The sequence below is a fragment of the Mytilus californianus genome, unplaced genomic scaffold (assembly GCF_021869535.1).
Source record: "Mytilus californianus isolate M0D057914Y unplaced genomic scaffold, xbMytCali1.0.p SCAF_3, whole genome shotgun sequence".
Taxonomy (NCBI): Eukaryota; Metazoa; Mollusca; class Bivalvia; order Mytilida; family Mytilidae; genus Mytilus; species Mytilus californianus.
This window is the reverse complement of record NW_026262679.1, coordinates 5,214,414-5,234,003: the sequence shown is the minus strand read 5'-3', so window position 1 is coordinate 5,234,003 and position 19,590 is coordinate 5,214,414. Positions and strand designations below refer to the sequence as shown.

Genomic DNA, 19,590 nt, shown 5'->3' with positions numbered 1-19,590 from the left:
GCCTTTTAGCCAGGTGAGCTAAAAAGAAAAATGTAACTATTGCATTACTCAATTTGTTAAGCCATCAAACTACTGCTTATTATCTAATTCTATCCAATATTTACCAATTATCCAATTCTTACTTTAATAAATCTTTTACTAAAATAGCTACATTTATAGCAAAATTACTGAATGTAAACTACATACCTTCCCCTCCTCTGTATAGAACTGGCCTTTGAAATCCAATTACTCTTCAACATACTCACATTCAAGAGAGCATCAAATGTTTTCTGCAAATAACATAACAATATAATTCTTGTATCAATTGCATATCTACAAAAATTTTAAGGTGATTCATCTGTTAGATATGTTTTCCTTGGTTTACACTTTGATAGACCATTTTGCTAAGATTAAACAAATAAGACTTGTTCTAAATTATCTTACAAGTTGTATCACAATCTGAATTTGCATCTATTAGTGTTATATGGTCTAAAGAAAAAACTACACAAAGTTACCAGGCTTATAATTTTATACACCAGACGCAAGTTTAGTCTACCAAAGACTCACCAGAGACAATTAATCAAACTGATGCATGTGATTACGGTAAAAGAGTTAACTGCTAAATAAAATTAATCAATCTTATCAAATAAATAATTATTCTAGGTTCTAAACAAGAATTGAGAAATTAGTTACCTCTTTGACTTTTCCTGAATCAATAACAAATACTACATCATTGATAGTTATGCTGGTTTCTGCTATGTTGGTAGCTAAAATCTGAGAAAAACATACCATGTTTGTTATTTATGTTAGTCTTATGAAAACTTAAAATTGATTTTATTAAGTTGTTGAAACTGAATAAAATCAGTCAAGGATGATCAATAAATGCCAGATGAAAACTTTAGACTGACGGTATCTGTATACTAAACTGTTCATCTTTCTAAAAATAATAATCTTTACACAAATAGTTCACCTCATAACTGCCATCAGATTAAAATAGATATCACATTGAGCCACATTTAAAATCTTTTTTTCCAATCTCAATACCTAAATTTGAAATATATAACTACACTTGGTGGATGGTGTTTCCTACTGGGTGCAGTGATAGATACAACAAATATGAAAGCAATTAGGAATTCAAAATTTCAGAGGAAAGTAAAAGTTATAATTTCTGAAAAATGTGACTATTGCTACTGATGAAATATTTTCAATTCTATCGTTTGTTTAAGTATTAGTTAGTGACTTACAATTTTCCTTACACCAGCTGGTGGTGAATTAAAAACTTTCTTCTGGTCTGTAGATTGCATTGCGGAGTGTAAAACATACATCACATACCTATAAATAATTATATCATTTAACGTTCATGTTAACTCATGCAATTTTAAGCAGCAAAACACTTAGTATCATACATAGAAATAAGATGATGTGGTATGAGTGCCAATGAGACAACTCTCCATCCAAGTCATAATGTGTAAAAAGTAAACAATGCTTATCTTTTATATATTTGTTATTTTTGGCATTCCCAAAAATAGTATGGCACAAACCCTACGAGTCTTACAGAGATTTTTTATTACCACAAGTAATGTTTACCATGTAACAGTAGGTAAAACAAAAGCCAGAGAAACTTTTTTAAGTCCCTTGAAAACAAGTTAATCGTTATATTTTGACCAATGACAGGTCATGTCTCTGGATGTTAAATGTAATATTTCAAATTAATGGTGAAGAAGGTGCAAGAATATTGACAACTGATCATCAGGCAGTCTCTACTTATATTCAAAATTGTTGTCCATTTATAAATTAACAAATAACAATTACTCACTTATAATTTTCAAAGAATCTGTCTTCATAAATCAAGTCTCGTATTTTCACAATATCATCATAGCCAGGCAAAAATATCAATACAGCACCTTTATAAAACAAAATAAACATTACAATAATAACTTAAGTATATAATAGAATAACAGAACACCTTATATTATCTTAATGATAGTACAACTTTCTTAATACCTCCAGGTGTATACATAAAGAAAAAGGATGTCTTAATACAATATTGGTATTTTGGTTCAGGATATTGTTCAACATCATTTGACTAATAGAAAGTTTGAAGAATGTTTACATTTGAACCATATTTGGTACAGTGTAAACTCTGGTTCTTTAATTTCTCCTTGCCTTTGTTTGTGATAACAACTAGAAACATTTTTTGAAACGGGTAAAAAACAACAAACATCCCTCACATGACTCATATTCCAAATTTTTTGAAGTGTAACAACAAATGAGCTGCGTCTGATAGAAATCGACCCTATGCAAATGGATATCAATACATTGGTTAACCTATTTCGGGTTGAAAAATCTCTATGCAAAGTCTGAATATGTTTGAAAATTGAGTTGCTATAAGAACCCTAGAGGACAAACCAAAATTCATCTTTTATTTCGTATTTGAATGTTCTAAAATAAATCAAAGTCATATACATATACATGTATTCATGCACTTGCATAAGGTCAATTGTTATGTATGCAGCTAAAATTATGTTTCATAATTTTAACTTTGATGAAGAAATTAGCCATTATGATCCTGATTGTTATGGACTGTTGAGGTAATAATATGTACATAGTACATCATATGGTTGTCAAAATCTGTTATTTGATAAGTTGAATTTAAATGTGCTCTAAATTTAATCCGAATTAGAAAACTCATTCTCTCCCATCTCTAATAATCCAACCTGTTCACCATGAAACCGGAAAAAATGCATTTTGTAGTGTACAATTTAAAAACCAAGATTTTCTCTTTAATCTATTATACTTTTCAAGATAAACTTCAAATACATCTAGTGAATTTAGGGTAAGCACTCATATAAAGAGTAGATTGAAGATTTCAGACCAATCGGAATAATGGTAAATCAGGATGTGCTAGATATTATGAGGTTTTTATTCCCTAGCTGTTATAGTTTTTAAGATATAAGATATAAAACATGATTTGATCCCAAAAGGCTATGATTTATATTAAGCAACACACTGTTTCTTTGCATGGTGGGCATATGTTTGACTTGTACATAGCTTTTTTACCTTTTTGACTTGTAATGAGATTGATTGATTGATTGTTGTTGCTTAACATCCTTTTTGACTTGTACAGTATTTTTACCTTAGTATTTGACCTGAACAATAATTTTACCTATTTGACTTGTACACAGTATTTTTACCTGTTTGACTTGTAATGATTGATTGTTGTTTTTGCTGAAGCTTTATCTGATGACTTGTACATATCATACATATTTCAGATGTTTGACTTGTACACATTAGTTTTACAGGTTTAACTTGTACATATTAGTTTTACATGTATGACTTATACATAATATTTTTAACTATTTGGCTTGTATGTATTATTAATTTTACCTGTTTGACTTGTACATAGTATTTTTATGAGTAGAGCAAGTATTAGATCAGCATCCACTAATTCATCATCAAAACTGTGATGATATCTACTCAGTAAATCTTGGTCCTCTGGTGACATGACTTTAGAATCTAAATTGTTATCTCCCCCTGGACCCATGACTGGAACATCCCTAAAAGTAGAAATAGGTCACTATAACATTTTTAGAAAAGTACATATTTTCATTTTCTATGATATCACTATTGGTGATGGTTTGGCAAAAGATTTTCACAGCATGTTGCCAAATCATGTAAGTTAATTCATATGATGTACATATTCTATGTATGCATGTTTGGTGAAATAATATATGTTTATAATAAATTATATAATAATCAATATTAGACAATATGAAATAGCCATATACTCACATATTTGCCTCTAGCAATTCACATATGTCTTCATGCTTAAACTTCTGTGCTAAATAAAGGGCAGTCCAATCATTGGAAGCTTTCACATTGATATTAGCTCCCAAATTCAGCAACTGTTCCACAACAGATGTAAAGCCCCGACCAGCAGCTATCATCAGTGGTGTTATAGTGGTATTGCTGTGTTGGTAATCAACTGAAAACACATATAACAATGTTACAATTGTTTCTCTGACAGTAAAACCACAACCAAAGATTATCCAGTGGTGTGATACTGGTATTGTAGTGATGGTGAAGAATTAAGAAGGATGCATAAACTGCTTCAATATCATACATGTATTTAAAGCTAAGGTTATCTACGAAAACAAAGATTGCCTCATTTTGCATTATATGTTTAATTAATCATATAATGTGTAGTGACTGAAATAAGAAGTTGGACATATGACTTCACCAAATGAAATGAAACAAAATATTTGAAGTCAAGAATAAATCCATACACTTTTACAAGATTTAAATTTTGCAGTTTGGCTGATCTATGAACTTGGGGTTAAACTTTGATTAACATAAAAAGTGAGAAATGAAGTCAGATGTAAAACTAAACCAACGTTTACTTCAACCTTAACCTTAATGAAAGTCAACAAACCATGAACGTAGGCCAAATAAACTTTTCCATATAGGAAATAATGAGACTACTTTAGATTCATCTACAGTTTGATGGGTGTAGGCGAGTAGTTCTTGATATATGACTGTTAACCATGCTCTTTGATGCAGAGGAAAATCTAATAATTTTTTCAACTTTTTAATAATTTACCTTATATCTTACTTACCACTGACATTTTCACTGAGAATTAAATGAAATATTTGTGAGAAGACTTCTTCTTTTCCTGTTAACCAGGCTTCACTCAGCAACTGGTCCAATTCTTTTATTACTCCAGGTTCTAGGTTCTCCTTTTCTTCACCTAACTGTAATACAGAAAAAAATGATTTCTTTTGTAATAAAATAAAGCATAGCTGTTGGTAAATAATTAAATAAACAAATTAGACATCAGTTAAATGTTTTGGAAGAGCTTCACTGAAAACAAAAATGTACACCTTGTCCTGCTATACTCTTTATAAATAATCACTGCTGAGATGCTGACTAAATTTTAACTCATTCTGTCCAGTAGTATTAGAGAAATGTGTGACAAAAATATTTAGTTCTTTCAACATGTTGAAAAATCAAAAATATCGGAAAACAGGAAGTAGGTGTCTGACAGATCCTAAAAGTGCTCATACATTACAACTCATCACTTTATAGCTGCTAAACCTACTATGAGGTGTTTCAGTTCAGTTGTACCTGAGAAAGGTATGACAAAAATATTTGATGGATAAATGGACAGCCTGACAGTTATAAGCTTAAGAAAGCCCCAACTGTAGGAGTATAGAAAACAATGAAATAAGAGTGCACATGCTGAAATGTCTCGCCTTCTTTACTAATCATTGATATTATGTTGATAGTCCTAAATATAAAGCTTTATTACAACTGTCACATAAACTTAACATTAACCAAGTAAACTAAACATTGACCAATGAACCATGAAAATGAGGTCAAGGTCAGATGAACCATGCTAGGCAGGCATGTACAGCTAACAATTCTTCCATACAACAAATATAGTTGACCTATTGCTTATAGTTTAAGAAAAACAGACCAAAACACAAAAAGGTAACACTGAGAAATGAACCGTGAAAATGAGGTCAAGGTCAAACAAAACCTGTGTGACTGACATATAGATCATAAAATATTTCCATACACCAAATATAGTTGAACAATTGCATATAGTATTAGAAAAAAAAGACCAAAACTCAAAAACTTAACTTTGACCACTGAACCATGAAAATGAGGTCAAGGTCAGATGACACCTGCCAGCTAGACATGTACACCTTACAATCATTCCATACACCAAATATAGTAGACCTATTGCATACAGTATAAGAAAAACAGACCAAAACACAAAAACTTAACTATAACCACTGAACCATGAAAATGAGGTCAAGGTCAGATGACACCTGCCAGTTAGACATTTACATCTTACAGTCCTTCCATATACCGAAAAATACTAGACCTATTGCTTATAGTATCTGAGATATGGACTTGACCACCAAAACTTAACCTTGTTCACTGATCCGTGAAATGAGGTCGAGGTCAAGTGAAAACTGTCTGACGGGCATGAGGACCTTGCAAGGTACGCACATACCAAATATAGTTATCCTATTACTTATAATAAGAGAGAATTTAACATTACAAAAAATCTTAACTTTTTTTTCAAGTAGTCACTGAACCATGAAAATGAGGTCAAGAACATTGGACATGTGACTGACGGAAATTCGTAACATGAGGCATCCATATACAAAGTATGAAGCATCCAGATCTTCCACCTTCTAAAATATAAAGCTTTTAAGAAGTTAGCAAACGCGGCCGCCGGATCACTATCCCTATGTCGAGCTCAAAAGTCGCAGGCTCGACAAAAACACATTTCTACACATTTTGCCCATGTCCGTTTGCCTTGCGGCTAAAGTAAATCATAGTAAATACTTTGTATTTCTACAGCTATCAATCTACTGAAGACTTACTATGACACTTTACACTAGTTATTACCTCTGTAATGTTGTCAGTATTACTGTGCATAACATTATCATTATTATTATCATCCAGTTCTCCCTCATCAGCACTGATCTGTGTACACCACTGTTTTAGTTCTTACCTCTGTAATATTGTCATTATTACTGTGAATAACATTGTCATCATTGTCATCATCCAGATCTCCCTCATCAGCACTGATCTGTGAACACCACTGTTTTAATTCTTACCTCTGTAATGTTGTCAGTGTTACTGTGTATAACATTGTCATCATCCAGTTCTCCCTCATCAGCACAGATCTGGGAACACCACTGTTTTAATTCTTACCTCTGTAATGTTGTCAGTATTACTGTGTATAACATTATCATCATCCAGTTCTCCCTCATCAGCACAGATCTGGGAACACCACTGTTTTAATTCTTACCTCTGTAATGTTGTCAGTGTTACTGTGTATAACATTGTCATCATTATCATCATCCAGTTCTCCCTCATCAGCACTGATCTGTGAACACCACTGTTTTAATTCTTCATTCTGTTTTTCAACTTGATCTTTTTCTTTCTTCAATTTATTCATCACTTTATTTGTGTAACCAGTCCTTAAATTCAATTTTAGTATTTGGCAAGTAACCTAATAGTCAGTTTATTTATTGCTTAAAAAAGTAGTTACTAAATTAGCCTTAAATAAAAGACATTTCAAATTGCCTACATGTTACATAATTAAACATTGGTAGTTTACATAATTAACATAAGCTGATTATCAACTGGAGTCTATAAAGAAATCTAAAGAGATCAAGCTTTTGCAGCATTTTCTCCCTGCATTGAAGACCCATTGGTGGCATCGGGATGGTGTCTGCTTTTTGGTCGGGTTGTTGTCTATTTGACACATTCCCCATTTCCATTCTCTATTCTTTCATGTTACAAATGAGCGAATTTTGATGAGAAAAACTATAAGTGAGGCTTAAGAACTCATACATTTCCCCATTTATATACATATGTTTTGCTATGGAAAACCTAAAATCATTCAGATTTAAACAAATATAATGAAAACCATAATGCAACTAATCATTGGAAGTTTCAAAAACATAAAATCTCTAGTTAACCCTTTCAACACTACACAAAAAAAAAAAGAAAAATGGCTGCTGCTGCTGCATTTTTTTTTGGGTTCATTCATTAGAACAGTATATTCCTTTTCTGACTGCTGTATCATTTTTATTATAAGAGATACTGGCAAAGTTAGTGCATGAAAAATGCTCAGGAGAGCATGAACTGTAATGTTATGCAATTATTTTAGTAAAATTTTCATCAGGCTACTTACATTTTCAGGTAATTAACAGGTAAAAGGTGTAAATTATTGTATTTGTGTTAAATTTTTAATAAAAACAACTTTTAATCTTCATTTATTTTGTTGTTCTATCTGCCATATCATAAAGAAGACACCAGTTGCTCGATTCCGTAGAGTATTGCACCATACACAACGTATAACGTAAACGTGGTGCAAATAAGTAGCTCCTTCCTCAAATAAAATTTTCAGTCAACCTCTGTTTTCCCCCTTTTTCTACGTCTCGTAAAGATCTATCAAATTATATTTCCCACACGAATTGAATGTAATAAATTTATTGAGATAACGGTGAACCTTTTAACTATTCCTCGTTGTCAGTTTCACTATAGAAATACTGAAATAATTCCATATTTACAGTGTCCTTTTCGATTTCCGCCATTTGCATTTGTCAAAATATTTGTTTTTATTTTCCTTCTATTTTCCTTCTACTGCATGATTTTACCATTAAAATTCTCGCGATTTCAAGCGCAAACGGGACCTTGTATATCCTCGACTTATACGAGGAAAAATTAGAGAGGAGCCGAATGAAAACCGAATGGTTTATGAGTCTGGATGAAAAATCAATCGTCATCGCCGCGAACAGCAGTGGCGGACGGTGTATGTCATCGCGGCATATGCTGTGTATAGTGTTGAAAGGGTTAAGCTGAGTATGCAGCTGACTAAACAATGAAAAATAGACTCTTCATTAGGCAGAGGAGGGGGAAATGAAATTAAGAAATTCTCTTTTTCTTTTTCATTTTTTTTAATTCAATATGCATATATTACTTGACAACTAACCAAAAATCTTACCATTTTAACACATCTTCTAAATAGTATTCCTTTACTTCAAACAAACTTCCTGGAACTGAAAGAAGAAAAGTCTCAATTAACATGTTTTACAGATACATTGCTTTTTGTTTTGTTTGTTATGTTGCCTGCCTTTCTAATATCATATTTTGCTATGTATATCCAACAATTCTTTTCAGAAAGGTATAAAAAAAATCATGGGAGATAACTCCTAAATTCCAGTACATTTATAATGTGATGGAGAACTTAATCATGTTGTTTACATACTATTAAAGATATAGAAAATTAAACAATTTTTCTTTGGAATAAAAACAGGTCTGCCTTTTTACATTTCATAAGTGAAATTGTAACACAATTATTTGATTCTTTAAAATTCTAGCATTTGATCTATAATACAACTTCCAAATTATATGTTATATATAAGTCTCACCCGACACAACAGGACAACCATTCATATATTTAACAAACAGTTCAATGTTTAAAGCTGCACTCATCAAAACAACTTTAAGACCAGGATATTTCTCAAGTAAATCTCTGACAGCTATCAACAGAAAGTCACTGAATCTGTCTCGTTCATGTATCTCATCCTGAAAGTAGAAGCAACATGCAAAAGATTCTAAGATATATATTCAGTCTTCACGATAAACATTAGGGCTGTTCCATAAAAACATATATGGGACCCAGGGAAGGCAACTTCAATTTGCCACTATTGGTGGGTGCGAAATATTGTGTTTAACGGGTTTAAAATTATGCAGGACTCTAAAGTCGCTTCTATGGGTGGTCACTCCGTTTTCAAAGAGCCTTCCCTGGGTACCATGTATGTTTTAATGGCACAGCCCTTACAGACCCAAAGCTGAATTTTACGAAAATTTTAGTTAGATTCTATTGGCCTGCATGTAGAGATGATTTTTACAAGCCCGACAGCATTTTTACAAGCCTGGCCTGGTAGGCCTGTGGTTGAGCCCGATGACTGTATATTATAATACAGTTTTTAAAAACATTCTGTATTTTCTATTCGTTTAATTATATCTTAAATATGTTTTACATTTTCAACTATTAATTGATTTAACATTTTAAACAGTGGAATCTAAATGTTAATAATGTATTTTCTGCTATTGCTATTGGTATAAAGAATAACAGATCACTTTGAATACTGAATAATTAGATGCTATGATTTATAGACAAGTTATCAGTGATATAGTTTGCAGTGAAGACTAGTGATAAAGGTGATGTAGGTACAGATATAGGGGTTGGAAGGCACTTTTTTATGGGATTTTACTTTGCATACATAACCACACAATTTGAACTTCGTGACCTGCCCCCACCCATACAAAAATAATTCAAGTGCCATCCAACCCCATATATTTTTCAGACCTGCAAACTATCCTGATTTATGGGGGATATCCCCATGAGAGGTGTTGACCTGTTTTTTGAAATTCTTTATTATATAAACTGAACATCACAAAAAAGGCATTCAAATGAGTTAAAGGGGTAGTAAAGCACATACATACTCATTCAAACAATAAAGTAGCGGATTAAAAACACTTATGACAATATAAGAGCATTAGGTCCTCTTGAGCTTAAAATCCCCCCCCCCCCCCCCCCCCCCCCCTGGAGATTTTGAAAAATTGGTAGGTATGATTTTTTCCTGGAATAGCCTTTAACTGACATCAAATAAATTTCACACAATAATGTGTGTAAAATCTGACATTGATTCTGATCAAAATAAACTTACCAAAATAATGTGTGTAACCTCTGACATAGATTCTGTGGATCCCATCAGAGTTCTCAACAATACACCATTAGTACAAAATGTCAGTAGTGTCTTGGGTGATACTCTGAAAGAAATAAACATAGCTTATCTAAGTATACTACATTAAAATGACAAAATCAAATTTCACAAAATCTTCCCAATAAAGAACAGGTATATTTCTGCTATTTTCTATCCTGCTTTTTGAGGATTTGCTTGCTGCAGAAGATCCTGTTTTCACTTTTTTGACAGTAATTTCACCTATATATAAATATTTAAACAAAATTAAATTACTAAAACTAAATCTATCAGCGTAATTCTATTGTATATAAAAGGAAAATCTTCTGACTAAATAAAAGGACATTTTATGACTTTGGTCAATAACATTTTAGTGATTTTTACCAGAGAATACAAGAGTATGCCAAACAAAAACAATATATTTGACACTAACTTGCTTTCCAATCTGATCTGATATCCTACAGTTTGTCCAATTTTGTCTCCCCTTTCAGCAGAAACTCTTTCAGCAATACTAAGAGCAGCTATTCTTCTGGGTTGTGTGCAGAATATTCTGCATAGTTTTTTTTGCTCATGGCAATAGTCTAAAATCATCTGAGGAACCTGAAACAAATGTGAAATTAAATTATTTACAACTTTTATAGACTCTGTACAATTTAAAGCTTGACATATTGTATTGGCACCTGTCTATTGTTGTCTTTTGGTTACTTTTGTAGTTGGGTTGCTGTTTTATTGACATATACCCCACATCTCCATTTATTCAAAGGCAAAATCAAAATTAGTACCACAGATTCAAATCTTTAAAAAAGTTTCTTGATCCAATCTCTTTTATTCCATGAATGTAACTGATAATTGTAATAGTCAAGACTTTGCTTTAAAAAAAACATACAATTAATCCAAAAATCCGTCAATGTGCATTTGAAACACAGCTTGAATTCTAAATTGACATCTTTGTGGTCACTTAAAATCAGAAAATATATTACCCACAGATAAGATTATCTTAAAGCTTTCTGAAAGTTTCAATACATATTTGGGACCTTCAAACAGTTACCTGTGTAGTTTTACCAGAACCAGTTTCACCAGATACTAAGATGGCCTGGTTACTGTTGATAGCCTCCATGATTTCTGCTTTAAATCTATATACTGGTAGAGTTTCTCTGAAGGTATCCAGATCAGAATTGCCACGCTCTGGTGGTATTTGAGCTACACCATTATTTAATTTACCTATTGTTGTCTTGTTCAGTTCCTTTGTTACTGAAAAATCAATATCATTTTTCTTCTTCACTTTATATTTTACTTATTATAACTACAAAGAAAAAGATGTCATATACCTGTGTGGCTATTAATGTCCACAATGTAATTATTTACCAAAACCAGTTTAATGGTTATTGACAAGTATTGGTCATCAATTTTTCTGTTTTCACTTTTTATTGAAATTCATGACTATTGAAATAAATGAAATTCCATCATAAACTGTTTTCCTAGTGTGCATTATTATTGACAAATATAAGTTAAATTTTTTTTTTCTCATTTTACTGTAATCAATCACAACTTACATAACTAAATAAGTTGTTACACATAGCAACATAGGGTAAATTTCAGAATGTTACTCATTTTTTCTCTCAAAAAGTTGGTGGCTTGGTCTCATATTGCAGATTGACTTATAAGAGTTTTTTCTTGAAATACAGTTGCACTACATGAAAATAACAAGACTTTTGACAGGTTTATCCATGTTTTTGTAGGTTTTGGAGAAAAGCTAAATTTAATTTTTTGATTATGAATTTGTGTTTAATAAAATATAGAATTGCAGACAGTTTTCTTTGATATTCCCTTTATCTCTAGTCACTGTTTGGGTCAATGTCTCTCATTTTGGGTGTAGTTTAAGAAGGCCTAACAGGTTTGATTAAGTTTACTCAGGCCATGCCAATATTTCATGACAAACAGTTTTGATACATAATTCTACATGTAATGCTATCCAAAATCAAGACTGGTAAAAACAAGACTAAGATATATATCTTATGAATTTCTGACCTTCACTGACAGAAATTCTTTCAGTTTTTGGTAACAAGTCTTGTCTTTCTTTACTAGTGAGAGGAAATCTCTGAAGAAGGCTATGTATTTGTTGTCTTGAATTTCTGACCATGTGAAGACTAGCTGCTGACTGAGTGGCCATACTCCCTTCCTTCTTATATACAGTAAGGTATCTGCTCGACCTCTTCCTATAATAAGAAAGTGGTAACACATATTAATACTCTTAAAGAAAGGATTGATCAGCTTCATTTGACAACACATTAGATTTTAAGATATGTCAATAATTTCAGGATAGCAAAATAGATTTGTTGTATTTATTTGAGTAAAAGTGGAATTGTACATACTATGCTAATTTTCTAAGATAAGGGCCTAAACTTTGTGAAAAAAAAATCAGTTAAAAAACTATGAAGTTAAATTGAACCTTTAAATTGATAATTAAAAAAAAAAAAGTAAAAAACTAAAGTTACTCATTTAAAAACTACCAAATAAAAAGAATTATAGGGTTGCCTTAGAAGAAAGGTCTAGAAGGAAAACTTCTTATTTTCAAGTGTGTTTTTGTAATTTTTACTACTCAAATCTAAGAAGTATCAATGTAACCATGAAATAGAGCTTTTCATTATGTTAAAATACCCTAAAAAAGAATAAAGAAATTGTTTTTTGTGTCTCAGGCAATATAAAAGTGGCAGTAACAGGGTTTCCCCTGGGTCAATTTTCTTTTTTGCCACCTCTTTCGACCAAAACACAATATTTTTCGCCACTTTCAAATTTTTTTCGCCAACTAACAACTAACATAAACATATTTTTCTTTAAAATTTTCCTTCTTTCTAACAAAAAAAAAATCAGTTTGCCCCATTCTTGTCTATGATTATTCTACATTGTAATGAATAAACACTAAAGATTTACTTTTCAAAAGATACTGTAAAATTTTTGACTTCTGGGAACACGAGATTTATCTTCTATAAGTTTATCGGAAATATATTTTCCCGTCTAGTTGAAGGATAAAGACTAAAGTCAGAGATTTTTCTTACAATTGAATTTGTTTCTTCGTAGCAAATGTTTTCTTTTCCGGACCATCGTAAAAAGAAAAAGTGGAGACGTAAAACTATGCTAAACACGTCTGTTGCTAAAACGGTTGTAAAGTACTGGTACCCACTTCAAATCAAATATTTCTATCAAAGTTAGAGGAAAAAGTTTATAAAGTCAGAGATTTTTCTTGCTTTTGAACAGTTTTCATCATAACAACAGTTTTCTTTTCCGGACCATCGTTAAAAAGAAAACGAGGAGACGTAAAACTATGCTTCAAACATGTGCGTTGTGAAGTTGTAAATAAATCCTTTAGGTGACATGTGACGCCATTTAACCACATCATTTCGTAAAATAAAACAATCAACACCTTTATTAATTAGTCCATTGTTGCCTACGGCTATAAAATGCACTCAGCTGATTATTGATTTTCTGTCAAAGTCGTAACGAGTTCAAGGTGAATTCCGAATATTGTCTAATCAGGTAAAGTCCGAGAAACCCGAAAAAGTAAACAAGATGGATGAAATCGAATTGTTATATTTCTTTCGCCAATAATGAATTTTAATCGCCACAAATATTATTTTTTTCGCAATATGCGAAAATGGCGACAGCCAGCGGAAACCCTGGGCAGTAATTTAGATAGACATCAGAAGCTTCAGATCAATTTTCATCCTTATAAAAATTTCTACAGGATATTCTTTAAGATGTGAAATAAAATTTTCAAATTTCTTCAAAACATTTTGAGAGAAAGGATGGCAATGTCCTGTGACTTATTGATTCACTGCAGATTGACATATTGTATAAATATCTGTCTATTGTTAATGACTGTATGTTTTTATTTCGGTTATCTGTTTTGATGGGTTGTTGCCCCATTGATGTATAAACCACATATTCTTTTATTCATACAAGTATCTAAATGTGTCCAACAAAAAAACAAATGACTTACCCACTACTTTTTGTATGAAATCCCATTCCCTGACACAGCCTATGAATGTATGCTCTTTCTGTGGCTGTTAATGAAGATGGAAATTCCAGTACTACAAAGAAAATATTAATATTTATACAGCTACATGAACTAGTATTTAGAATGTCTCTATTAATATTTTATTTTGATAAAATTCATTTATGTGACATCTTTCTAAAAACACAGTTGACACGCAGCTTTTGTCTTGAAGTACAGTATTTCATAAAGCATTCTGGTTAAAAGGAAATTTTGAATTATAATTTTGTTTCTAGAAATTAAAGCATCACATCCATTACACAATTCATTAAGAAAATAATTCCAGATACATGTAGTATCACAGGGAACACAGAAGTATCATAGTATCAAGGGGAATGCTGAAGTATCATAGAATTAAGGGTAACACTGATTAGCATAGTATCAGGGAGGACACTGAAGTATCATAGTATCAGGGGGAAATACTAAGTATTATAGTATCAGGGGGAACACTGAAGAAGTATCATAGTATCAGGGGGGACACTGAAGTATCATAGTATCAGGGGGAAACACTAAAGTATTATAGTATCAGGGGGGGAGTCCCAGGGAACAATGAAGTATCACAGAATCGGGGGGGGGGGGGGGGGGGGGGCGAGTCCCAGGGAACACTGAAGTGTCATAGTATCAGGGGGAACACTGAAGTATCATAGAATTAGAGGTAATACTGGTGTATCATAGTATCAGGGGGCACACTGAAGTATTATAGTATCAGGGGGGAACACTGAAGTACCATTGTATCAGGGGGAACACTGAAGTATTATAGAATTAGGGGTAACACTGACGTATCATAGTATCAGGGAGGACACTGAAGTATTATAGTATCAGGGGGAATACTGAAGTATCAAAGTATCAGTGGGAACACTGAAGTACAGTAGACTCTCGTTATCTTGAATTCAGCCAGACCAGAATAATATTTCGAGATACACGTAGTTCGACTCAAACCAAAGCTGGAAGTTTGACAGACCATGGGACACAACTCTTGCTTAGCTCGGTAAGGCTAAAATAAATCATGATGAATATGGGAAAGGGATCGATACTCTGGTCTCAGATCGATGTATTCGCATGTCATGGTCTTTCATTATTATAATAACATTGTTTTCACTTATTTAATTATTTCTTTGAACAGTTACAATTTTCCCTATTGCTTTTATCCGAGAGAGTAATTTCCAATCGATCTTAGCGTTATTTAAGTCATCTAAAGTTGACAAAGTTGTTTATTCTTGGATACAAGAGATTTAAGAAAATTTAGATTTCTTTTCATTTTCTTTTATCTCAATCTTTCCATTCAAAAGAAAATACAAAAAGATTAAAGAAGCTGATTGAGTAGTTTTTATGTGATCACCAACGGAAGTCTTTATCCCCACTTTATACAAATACAAGCTCATCAGTGTCAATCACGATTAATTGTTTTTGTAAACATTTAAAATAATTTAACTTTAACAATGTATCACTAATTATTTATCAAGGTGATAAAAGATAATCTTAGGTAAACACTCGTGGAAATAGCATGTCATAAATCAATACAGTGGTCAGTGACCGGAAATTATATAACACGTGTATTGTCAGATTAACTCATCAATCCATTTAAATCCCGAAGGTCATGTTTTGACATACAGTGGTCTCGTTAGCCCAAAATAGAAGGGCGCCGCGCCCTGGGTGCCCTCAGCCGCGCCCTGGCTGCCTTCATCCGCGCCCTTCTGCCCTGACGCCTTTTTCCCAAAAACCCTTGTGCCGTTTTGGTAAAATTGCCTTTTGTTTCATCGATTTCTTATCACAAAGTTAAATTACATATATGACACCAGGTGATTGCCCCCAGGTTAATCATGTCATTACAATCAATTACAGTGGATAAGACTTAAAAGGTGTTAATAACTAGGTAATTTAATTAAGACAATGTACCTTTTTGTCATAAATTTGATGAATGTGTCAGCGAGTGTTTTTAGCTTGGGTCGGCAATTTCGATCTAAAAGAAGAGTGTATAAATGAAGACTTTCATGACTTTAGAATAGAATTTAAGCCATCAAAATACAACTATGCCTTCACAGAAACGCCGTCCATCTCAACTTGTGAGCGACAAGCAAACAGTTAACGTATTAGTAATTAATTTTGGAGTTACTTCCCCTGTTTTAGCTTATTACAAATTTGTGCTCCTAAAATATTATCTAGTAATAAAAATAGGAATAAATTACCAATTGAATACAAAATTATATAAGAATGTTACCTTAAGGATATTAACTGTCTTTGAACATACCAAAAAAAATATATTGCAATTTATTTTTGATAATCATACTTTTAGCAATCCATGTTCTATACATTGTCAAGTACGAAATTTATCAGTTCAATTGTTATAATGATGATATGCTGCAATCCTAAAACAATGGGTAGTGTGAAGTTAAACTATCATGACATCAACTTGATGAAGCTTTACTAAATAATTCCTTAACACAAACAATGAAAAAAAGTTTTGAGGGCCAAACTCTAACTGTAAATTTTGAAATAAGACAACTCTGTCACATGTATGCTAAACTATGAGATGTTGAGTTTATACTGGGTTTTTTTGGAAAAGGGGGGGGGGGGGGGGGAGAGAGAATAGTAAGTTAATTTGCCTCTATAAGTTTATAGTGATGTGATGTATGAATGTGTATTGACATGTTTTATGAACATGTCGTATGAATTACATTTTCTAATGCAAATTTTATAGAATAAATAATCAAAACAACAACTTATGCATCTTTGTTAAAAACATATACAGTAAAAAAAAGAATGTGAACTCGTGATACACACAGAAACGTAGACAAAAGAAATGAGCAGTGCCTTTTCCTTTCATAAAAAAGTGCCCTGCCCTCCACTGGCACCCTGCCCCTTTTGATTTCTAGCTGGAGCACTGACCTATGTGTATAAGTTCGAGATAATTAATGAATTTCGAATGCTTTTGTTAACCTTGGGATGGTAAATTTAGTTCGACTCAACCGAAATTTCGACTCATCCTATTTCGAGTCAACCGAGTTCGAGACAACGAGAGTTAACTGTATTATAGTATCGGGGGAAACACTAAGTATCATAGTATCAGGGGGAACACTGAAAATCATAGAATTAGGGGGTACACTATATAGTATCGTAGAATTAAGGGGGACAAGGAAGAGTCATGGAAACAAGTGGAAATTTCTGATATGGACAAGCATACAAAAAAAGGATTCACCTTTAACAAACAGCAGCTTAGATTTTCCATACTGCTTTTACCTATCGCAAGTAAGCTTTAGGTAATATTCTTCAAAGAGCACACTTTTCACTCATTGCAGGATAGATGGCCTAGCGGCTACACCTAACAAGTATCCTGTTTTATTATATGTTATTTTTTTTGTGAATAATTTAGTTTGAACCTTTTATACTTTATTGTGTATCATTTAGCTTGAACCTTTAAACGCTTTTTTTGTGCATCATTTAGCTTGAATCATCCAATACCTTTCTGTGTGTCATTAAGTTTGAATTTTTCAATACCATTTTGTGTATCAACATGATCAATCAGTTTGAACTTTTCAATACCATTTTGTGTATCGTTTAGTTTGAATTTTTCAATACCTCTTTGTGTATTTCTGTGTATCATTCAATTTGAACCTTTCAATAACTTTTGTGTATCATTTAGCATGTTTAGCTTGAACCTTTCAATACCGCTTTGTGTATCAATTAGGTAAAATCTTTCCATACGACAATGTCCGCATACCTTTTTGTGTATCATTTAGCTTGAACCTTTCAACTGCCAAATGAACAGAAATCTTGACTTCTTCTCCTATACATATTTCTTGTTTAAGTTTTGGACCTCTAAAACTGTCACCACTACTACAACTTGATGGTCTTGGTGATGAGCTGTTTTGTCTTTGCATTATCCTAAAATGAAAGTTACAATAATACAATAACATCATTTCTTTAATCTTTACAATCACGCCATTACGTTAGGACAACAGAAGCAAATTTGTAAGCAATTGGGTTGGTTTGTTTTCAGGGCACAGGCACTTGTTTCTATCGTTGGGAAGGTCGACTATCCATATAATATTTATCTGGATAGATACTTCCCATTGGCATTGATACAATGATATTGATAGTGAAACAAGTGCCTGTTGACACAACGTGTGAAATTTATTAGTAAATTCAGAGCCTCATTTCCGCAGTTTTTCATTGAGCTACATTCCTGCAATATACCTTTGCAAAAAGGGTCCTGTGCCTTTAGAAGAATCCATTCAAATATTTCACACGCAAATGTTGTCTGCTACATGGCATCCATTTTAATTTCTTTGGAACCCATGTGAAATTTTATCAATTTCAAATAACTAAATATTAATATTTTTATTGTTAATTTAAATTTGAATTGTAAAAATTTCGTTTAAAAGTAAACTGTTATATAATCAACTTTAAAATCATTATTTCATAATGGGAAAATCTTTGTTTTAGAAGCATTTGATTTCCTATCCCATACGGCCTTGACAAATGTGAAAGTAGAAACTTCCGGTCAATGCACCATCCAGTTTTGGTTTTGGTTTCTCTAGTTTGGTAAAAAACAAAGAAACACAATTTCAAATATTCATTTATGAAGTATACAAAGAATTTAGGTAAACTATAAATCTAGTTCTCACCCTTTAGTTATCGTAGTCTTAAAGTTAAATACATCGTCAATATATTAAAACCTGTTCCATTTCCATAACATCAGACCAAGGATTTGTATATAGATACACATTCTTGACCAGACAGATAAAAACCAAACTGGACTGTTACAAATACTCATATTTTTGTATCTGCCACCATCATATCAGGAATTCTGACTTTTAACGTACATCTGTAAGCGTACTTTCATCATGTTCATTCCGCCGTGTATTTATTCCGGGTAACTGTTTTTCACTAGAGAATATTGGATACATGTAATTAGTGTGAAAGCGTCAAACTTGATATCGTTGTTTTGTTTATATTAGACCGGTTTATTGTTTACATAGATAAATGGGTTAAAATTAAAATGATTTTCAAGGAACCAGTTTAATTAATGAAAAGACTGAGTCAATCTAGTAAATAATATTGATGATAATGAGGAGGATGTTTTTATAACTCAAAATACTTTATCAATGACCAGGACATTGAACTTGATATAAACCAAATTTAAAGAGCAGATTTGTTCTTACATAAAGTTTCAATTATAGAAGCATCCTTTGATGTTGACATAGACATGATAGAAGATATGATTTTATATCCAAGTCAACCGAAAAGCAAATACACAGAAA

The 19,590-nt window shown here is 32.3% G+C and overlaps 1 protein-coding gene across 1 annotated transcript in view; it reads right to left on the bottom strand.

The window, feature by feature from the left end:
• Positions 1 to 18,627, bottom strand: part of LOC127733870 (3'-5' RNA helicase YTHDC2-like) — a 42,536-nt gene extending 23,909 nt beyond the window's left edge. Inside the window, exons 1-17 of the mRNA XM_052243316.1 lie at positions 18,524 to 18,627; positions 18,048 to 18,211; positions 14,276 to 14,366; positions 12,307 to 12,494; positions 11,327 to 11,529; positions 10,712 to 10,878; positions 10,246 to 10,348; positions 8,941 to 9,097; positions 8,514 to 8,568; positions 6,810 to 6,981; positions 4,596 to 4,731; positions 3,772 to 3,964; positions 3,367 to 3,536; positions 1,796 to 1,883; positions 1,224 to 1,311; positions 673 to 753; positions 187 to 269 (exon numbers count right to left, since the gene is read on the bottom strand). Coding sequence (XP_052099276.1) covers positions 187 to 269; positions 673 to 753; positions 1,224 to 1,311; positions 1,796 to 1,883; positions 3,367 to 3,536; positions 3,772 to 3,964; positions 4,596 to 4,731; positions 6,810 to 6,981; positions 8,514 to 8,568; positions 8,941 to 9,097; positions 10,246 to 10,348; positions 10,712 to 10,878; positions 11,327 to 11,529; positions 12,307 to 12,494; positions 14,276 to 14,366; positions 18,048 to 18,211; positions 18,524 to 18,561 — 2,177 coding nt within the window. The 5' untranslated portion in view covers positions 18,562 to 18,627. The remainder of the gene's footprint in view (positions 1 to 186; positions 270 to 672; positions 754 to 1,223; positions 1,312 to 1,795; positions 1,884 to 3,366; positions 3,537 to 3,771; positions 3,965 to 4,595; positions 4,732 to 6,809; positions 6,982 to 8,513; positions 8,569 to 8,940; positions 9,098 to 10,245; positions 10,349 to 10,711; positions 10,879 to 11,326; positions 11,530 to 12,306; positions 12,495 to 14,275; positions 14,367 to 18,047; positions 18,212 to 18,523) is intronic.
• Positions 18,628 to 19,590: the final 963 nt, after the last annotated feature.